Source organism: Labrus mixtus, chromosome 21, assembly GCF_963584025.1.
Source record: "Labrus mixtus chromosome 21, fLabMix1.1, whole genome shotgun sequence".
Classification (NCBI taxonomy): Eukaryota; Metazoa; Chordata; class Actinopteri; order Labriformes; family Labridae; genus Labrus; species Labrus mixtus.
The window spans coordinates 411,236-418,735 of record NC_083632.1 but is presented as its reverse complement, the minus strand read 5'-3'; the positions used below and the strand labels follow the sequence as shown (position 1 = coordinate 418,735).

General features: G+C 43.2%; 1 protein-coding gene across 1 annotated transcript in view; it reads left to right on the top strand.

Moving 5' to 3' along the window:
* The first annotated feature begins 577 nt into the window (after nucleotides 1-577).
* heatr1 (HEAT repeat containing 1) overlaps nucleotides 578-7,500 on the top strand; it is a 28,050-nt gene continuing 21,127 nt past the window's right edge. Inside the window, exons 1-14 of the mRNA XM_061027727.1 lie at nucleotides 578-619; nucleotides 1,853-2,011; nucleotides 2,218-2,434; nucleotides 2,720-2,861; nucleotides 3,146-3,247; nucleotides 3,355-3,495; nucleotides 3,584-3,795; nucleotides 4,372-4,505; nucleotides 4,598-4,685; nucleotides 5,858-5,959; nucleotides 6,124-6,241; nucleotides 6,399-6,506; nucleotides 7,108-7,206; nucleotides 7,380-7,468. Of these exons, the coding sequence (XP_060883710.1) occupies nucleotides 1,870-2,011; nucleotides 2,218-2,434; nucleotides 2,720-2,861; nucleotides 3,146-3,247; nucleotides 3,355-3,495; nucleotides 3,584-3,795; nucleotides 4,372-4,505; nucleotides 4,598-4,685; nucleotides 5,858-5,959; nucleotides 6,124-6,241; nucleotides 6,399-6,506; nucleotides 7,108-7,206; nucleotides 7,380-7,468 (1,694 nt within the window). The 5' untranslated portion in view covers nucleotides 578-619; nucleotides 1,853-1,869. The remainder of the gene's footprint in view (nucleotides 620-1,852; nucleotides 2,012-2,217; nucleotides 2,435-2,719; nucleotides 2,862-3,145; nucleotides 3,248-3,354; nucleotides 3,496-3,583; nucleotides 3,796-4,371; nucleotides 4,506-4,597; nucleotides 4,686-5,857; nucleotides 5,960-6,123; nucleotides 6,242-6,398; nucleotides 6,507-7,107; nucleotides 7,207-7,379; nucleotides 7,469-7,500) is intronic.

The following is a 7,500-nucleotide window of genomic DNA, read 5'->3' as shown; positions in this document are numbered from 1 at the left end:
CAAGACTAGGGGTGATTATATATAAAAATAAATAAATAAAAATCAAACGTTTCCAAAAGAAAACATCAGGCAAATGTAAGCAGACAACAAACTGGAGCAAGAACAAAAAAAAATCAACAAGGGCCAGAAATCAAAACAACAAGAATTTCGATAAATGAGCACTAATCTTTCTAGATTTCATTTTTTTTCAGAGATAAGAAAAAATATTTGAAATCATTTATAAACCAGTCAAAGGAGGGTTTGCTGTTTCTCCACTTACTACACTGAATATTTACTCATGAGTAAAATAACATTTACCATGTCAAGGGTTTAAATTATCCATAAAATAGAGAATACTATAATTATCAAAAGATGGAATATCATTATTTTTTTAGCGACAACCAACTTATAATGTTGACCCAAACTCTTTGAGACAGAATACAAAGAAGTCTCTTCAGATTCACCACAGCCGATTAAAACGAACAGTCTGCCAGATGAGGCAGCGGGTGGTGGGAGGCGGAAACGGAAGAAGGTGAGAGTGAACTATCTCGCTTTACCCGGATGTAGAATCAACCAGAACGAGGTCATTTCAGCTATCAACAACGTGCACCCATGTGTTCAGAACAGCTACATACATCAGGTTTGAGTTATTTCTTTTACTGCTGCATTATTTCAACTCTTGTTGTTGTGATGTTTCTTTAGATATGTTCAAGTTTATGTCCGGAAGTCGCTGCTGCTGAGAAAGTTTGTTCCACGTCATTAGAGATGTTTTAGATGAAGTGATGCGGTTAGCTTCAGTAGCTAACGTTTGAATATCTAAATTAAAACTGTCACTGGTAAATAAATAAAGACATTTATAAAGCACAGGGCTGATCTTTAGCTGCGGTTACTGTTCTGGATCTGGTTTCGTGCTCAGATGACCGTTAACGTGAGATTTAACGTTAAAACTCCTGATGTTTTTACAGGGTCCGAACTCCATTTGAAAAACTGCAGTTTTAAAGTGTTTGTTTATACTAGAGACAGAAAGATTCACTCACATGAGGGTTTAAAATGTCTTCTCTACAAAACAAAGCATTCTTTTCAATTCGGCAATAACAATATTACTACACAGTTTAATTTTACTCGGTTTATAAATACAGCATCTTTCATAGGTTTGATTTGATCTCAGCTATTCAAAGAGACAGTGTTTGTTCAAAGAAAATCGTTGGAATGGACTTATTCAAATGGCAGAGGACAGAAACAGAGTATCAAGTGAAAAGTAGATAATAATAATAATAATAATAATAATAATAATAATAATGATAATAATAGTAAATACGTACCTTGTTGTCAGACTGTTTTTGCCGCCCCCTGCTGAGATGTTACGGTGTTGTTCAGTGTTTTATTGAGATGCATCAGTTTTGGGCAGATGAAGTTTTATGGGTAAGGTAGTCTGTTGGGGCCGTGAGGAAAAAATCCAACCAGCGTCCCATCACCATAATGTCTGCCAGTATCCCCACACTTACTCCTCTCCCTCTATCACCCTGATTCCCTTTTCTCTCTTATTGTCGGGTCATTCCTCTTCAGTTGACTTTCATCGACAAACTTTGTTGTTGTTTTTTTTACAGCAATAATGCACGAAACGCTTAGCAGGGCAACGAGACGGAGGGCTGTCAGACGGGGCCCCCTTAGGGAGGTTTCCCACTGTTGTTGCAAAATTGGCGCATTTTGGGTCCCTGCTATTGCTTTAAGTTTGTTGCCTGATCTGGTTAATTTAATAAAGTTAGATTTGAAGTTGTCTTCACCAAGATGTCAGCTTTCACTAACTTTTTATCAAAGAGACGCCGGGTCAGTTTGAAAATAGTTAAATATGATGTTTGTGTCTCTCCATCAGATTAACAAACAGCCGTCATGACGTCATTGGCTCACCAGCTGAAGAGGCTCGCGCTGCCTCAGAGCGACCCCAACCTGCTGACTCGCAGAGAGGTCGCCTCGCTGCTCTTTGACCCCAAAGATGCTGCGTCCATGGACAAAAGCACCTTCTACGCCCTCGGTGAGTCCGTCATATTTCTCCGAAGTGACTCTTCATTGATATTTGATTATTAAAAACAATAAATTAACCAATATTGGGCATCTAAGACTTTGTTTTTTGTTGCCGTGGTAACAATCTGCTTGATTTTTACTAGTGTTATATTAAAGTTTCTAATTCTGGTATCCTGACGACCCTAACCCCCCCTCTGCCCCCCCTCCCCCCTCCAGGCTGCACGGGGCTGGAGGAGCTGCTGGGAATCGAACCAGCCTTTCTGGAGTTTCAGGACACCCTGTTCAGCCCGGCGTCGCTGACCCTGGAGCGCAGCGTCCAGTCCAAAGAGGTCAACGAGAAGCTGGACGCTGGAATCTCGCTCTTCCTCACCCGCCTCTCCCCGTACTTCCTCCTCAAACCGGCTCACAAGTGCATCGAGTGGCTGGTTCACCGGTGAGCTCTCTCTCTCTCTCTCTGTCGCTCTCTGTCTCTCTCTCTCTCTCTCTCTCTCTCTGTCGCTCTCTGTCTCTCTCTCTCTGTCTCTGTCTCTGTCTCTCTCTCTCTCTGTCTCTCTCCCTCTCTCTCTCTGTCTCTCTCTCTCTCTCTCTCTCTCTGTCTCTCTCTGTCTCTCCCCCTCTCTCTTTCTCTCTGTCTCTCTCTCGCTCACACTCTCTCTCTCCCCCCCCTCTCTCTCTCTGTCTCTGACTGAGTATCAGATGTTTCTTCTTGTTGTTACAGTTTCCACATCCAGCTGTATAACGTGGACAGTCTGCTGGCCTGCGTGTTGCCGTATCACGACACCAACGTGTTCGTCAGAGTCCTGCAGCTCCTCAAGATCAAAGACGCCACAAACCGCTGGAGCTGGCTGCACTGCCTGCAGGTCTGAACCCACAGCCCCCATGCCACTCCTCATACACCCCCACATAGACACCTCTGATCTTGTAGTTCTCTTGTGATTTTGTAGTTCTCCTGTCATCTTGTAGTTCTCCTGCGATCTTGTAGTTCTCCTGTGATTTTGTAGTTCTCCTGTCATCTTGTAGTTCTCCTGTGATTTTGTAGTTCTCCTGTCATCTTGTAGTTCTCCTGTCATCTTGTAGTTCTCCTGTGATTTTGTAGTTCTCCAAAAATTGGATTGTTCTTCCTGTAAACTCTGTGCTGTTGCAGAAACCAGGCGTGCCGCTGTCCAGAGGAGCTCTGATCACTCACTGCTACTCAGACCTGAGCTTCATGGACTTCATCTGCACCATGGTCACCAAGGCCATCCAGGTAAAGGAAGGAAGACATCTTCATTCTGTCATCAAGGACTCATGTTTAACCTTTCCTCTTTGACATTATCCCAAAAAGTTGATGATTTGCATCTTCTTCTTCTTCAGGCGTATTCGGGCCGCTCAGGAAGTTGCTCCCAGCTCAGAGTGATCTTCTCGTTCTACGCCTCCACCATCGTCCCCGCTCTGGACGCTGTGGACAAAGTGTCCGACACCATCATCTCCAAGCTGCTGCCTTACGTTCAGAAGGTAAAAAAAACCTCCTGCTCACCTGTTCATCAGAACATTTAGAGATCTCAGGCTGAGTTTAGTTGATTGATTCATGTCGGCTCTGCAGGGTCTGAAGTCGTCTCTGAGCGACTACAAAGCGGCGACCTACATGATCGTGTGTCAGCTGGCCGTGAAGGTGGTCATGGAGGCGAGTCTGGTCGACACACTCGCCGTGCACGTCAGCAGGTCTCTGCTCAAAGAGCCCGTACTCGCTCCAGAGGGGATTGGCTGCCTTGTCGTGCTGCTGCAGAACCAGAAGGAGGGCGCCGCCGGGCCCAGGTAAGCCCGCCCTCAAAACACACAGGTGTAACCGTCATTACCCGACTGTTCCTCTTTAGACACGCCCCCTTCATTACCTGACTGTTTCTCTTTAGACACGCCCCCTGCAGGTGTGACCTTCATTACTCGACTGATCCTCTTTAGACACGCCCCCTTCATTACCTGACTGTTTCTCTTTAGACACGCCCCCTTCGGTGTAACCTTCATTACCTGACTGATCCTCTTTAGACACGCCCCCTTCGGTGTAACCTTCATTACCTGACTGATCCTCTTTAGACACGCCCCCTTCAGGTGTAACCTTCATCACCTGACTGTTCCTCTTTAGACACGCCCCCTTCAGGTGTAACCTTCATTACCTGACTGTTCCTCTTTAGACACGCCCCCTTCAGGTGTAACCTTCATCACCTGACTGATCCTCTTTAGACACGCCCCCTTCAGGTGTAACCTTCATCACCTGACTGTTCCTCTTTAGACACGCCCCCTTCAGGTGTAACCTTCATCACCTGACTGTTCCTCTTTAGACACGCCCCCTTCAGGTGTAACCTTCATCACCTGACTGTTTCTCTTCCTCCTCAGAGCGTTCAGCCGGCTCAGCTCCATGCCCGCGCTCGTCTCCACGCTCCAGGTCATGGCGGCGACTCATGACGTCACTCCTCTGCTGCGCTACCTGCTGCCTCACCTGGTCCAAGCGGTGTTCACCTGCAGCGCAGGTCAGAACACGTTTGGACATTTTGTGACAACCAAATAATTTATCTGTTGAATTAATTTTTCTCTTGAGTCTCACCTGTCGTTCTGTTTCCAGGTGAGACGGAGACGGACGAGCTCGCCGTGTTGGAGGCGCTCCTGCAGGCCGTCCCTCTGACCAAAGGCCTGGACCAAACTGTGGCTCGGTAAACTCACATGACCCCTAAAATAAACCAGTATCTATAAGATAATAACATAGCCAAGAGTCTTGTTCAAACCTTTTGTACAATATTCCACTTTTGGACATCAGTGCTGTCGTTTGAAACTAAATGTAAAGTTTGCATTACTTTGAGACTTCTCCAATGTGTGTTCCAGTGGATCTATCTTAAACACATCCTGATAACTTTATGTCCTCAGTATTAAAGGCTTTATATTTTTTGATCCAGCAGATGTCGCCCTTGAGCACCACACATGAAACCAAAACAACTGGCGCTGCATTGTTGTGTTAGCATGCTAATGCTAGCGACCTTTATTCTGCTCGTATCTTCACACTGCATGTAAATTTACCTGAAATGAGCGTGATCTAGAAACACAGTTAAGCAGTGAGTACAGTATGTTATTCTTCTTTTCTCTAGTCCCTCAATTAAACAACTTTTATACACGAGGGGAGGAGTCAGCCGGCCGTCCGGGCGATGTAAACAAAGTGAAGATAGGACTCTGAAAACATCACAGACAGTGGGACTCGGGTGTTACACCCATTGTAGACAGTCATGACTCACAGAGTTATTTTCAGAGGAGATACTTGATTTATATATTTAAGTGTGAAACATCACATATAAAGCCTTTAAGGTTGACATCATCCCCTCTGGTTTTCACCTTAGCCCACGGCTTGTCTTTTTATCAATTTTTCTTCTGGCCTCTTTTTTAAAATCTTTTTAAACTTTACATCTTAATTTTTCTATTTGCAGTAAAAACGTCTCTTTACCTCTCAACTGTTGGCAGAAAGTTTTATTATTAGAGATTATTCCGACATTAAACCCTCATCTGCAGATTTTTTTTTCTCATAGTCCACTGCACAGCTCCTACTGAAATAAAAAACACAATGTACAAAAGTAATACCTTTTTTACATTTTGTACATTGTGTTTTTTATTTTTATTTTTTTATTTTTTTTATACTTTATTTTATATTTTACATTTTTAAATTCTATTTGATATATTGTAATAGCTTATTATACTGTATTATTTAAGTTGTTGCTAGTTCTGCTTTATTTCAAGTCAAATTCCTTGTATGTGTAAATGTACTTGGCAATAAATTCTGATTCTGATTAATTGTAGTCTGATACAAACAGTTTGAAGTGTTTCTGTGTTTCTCCTGCAGGTTACTAATGGACGAGTACCTGAGTCAGACTGAACTCTCGTCTGAAAACCTGTCGACCCTCGACAAGCGTCTGCTTCCTCTGGTCCGACTGTTCGAGTCCAGGTCAGTCTGACAGTATCAGAATATGTGGTAGTGAATATTTTTTTAGCTTTTGAATTCTTCCTCTCTTTATAGAAAAAAAGGTACAATCTGTCGTTGCAGCCTTTGGAATATAAAATATCACTGCGAAGCTGGTTAGCATTAGTGTTGTGATTTTCCTCCGTTAGGTACTGTGGAGCGATGGACGGCGTCCTCTCTGGTTATGTGACCGACGTCAGCAGCAGCGAGCAGAAACGTCTCTTCCATCAGTTCCTCTCTTTGTCCATGAGCAGCGGAAAATACCAGGTACACCTGTGTGTCCTTAAGGGTTACATTTTATTGGACAGAGAAAGATGCTAACCGGTAGAATTGTGTGTTTTTCTGTTCCCTGTAAATATGATTTTGTAAGAAGCTCTTTATGAATCTTTAGAATAAATTCTTGTGTCTGTGTGTTTTTGTGTAGATTATGGGCGACTCTGACACGTCGCTGCTTCTCAGTCTGAAACACCCGCAGCCTTCAGTCAGAGTCTCAGCTGTGGAACACCTGATGAGCATCCTCACATCCGGACAGGTATGCAGCAGACTTCCTGTTTTCATATGTTTAAGAAAAACATTAAGTCACACGAGGAGGATTTCAGAGTTTCCTTCACAGAGGGTGTGTCTGAGTTTCCTCATTTACATTTACTTCTGGAGTACCTCAAGGCTCAAATCAAGGCCCCTTTCTTTTTTAGTTTTGTAAAGGTTGTTCTGTATTAAGTTGTTATAATTTCTTAACGATACAATCTCGTTTTAAAACATAACAATCTTATAATTATTTTAGTTAATGATATTGTCGAAAAAAGAAAGTAATATTTAAACAAAAGCTGCTGTGAGAGAAAGATAGACAGCACTGTGTAACACGTTGGCAACGTTTGTGTACTGTAGCGTTGTCAATATTTTTTTGTACAATTATGACAGTGTGACAGTGTAAAATTAAAGAGAATGGGGCCTTGATTTGAGCCTTGAGGTACTCCAAAACTAAATGTTACTTAGAAAACTAAAGCTGTTTTCACGGATGCACAAAACGCCCACAAATGACCCAACATTCTTCGAGGTGAACTGCTTGTATCGACGCAAATTACCAATTTTATAAAGTTTCAAACGTTTCTACAACCTTGGTCTCCTGTCTGCAGCAGCAGAGTTTGGACGAAACATTCCTGAAGGACGCCGTCATGGACCGCCTGCAGGACGACGTGCCGCAGGTCGTCACCGCCACTCTCAAAGTCCTGGAGGTAAGTGAGCCATCTGTGGTCACAGATGGTTACCATAGCGATTGATTGTGGTAGATTTAGGAGCAGCTGGTTAATATCAAATCAGAATATTGCATGAATATCAGCTGCAGCGCCCCCAAAGGCAACTATACAACATGTGTTTAAAAGGCAATTTTTTTCTGCTGTTGTTTCAGATGTTGTTCGATGTGGTGGACCCTGAAGGCATCGTGTCGTGTTTACTGTCACTGCTGCAAAGAGTGGATGTGTCGGATGCTGAGCGCTGGTCAGTGAACTACACACAATCTTTACTTTAAT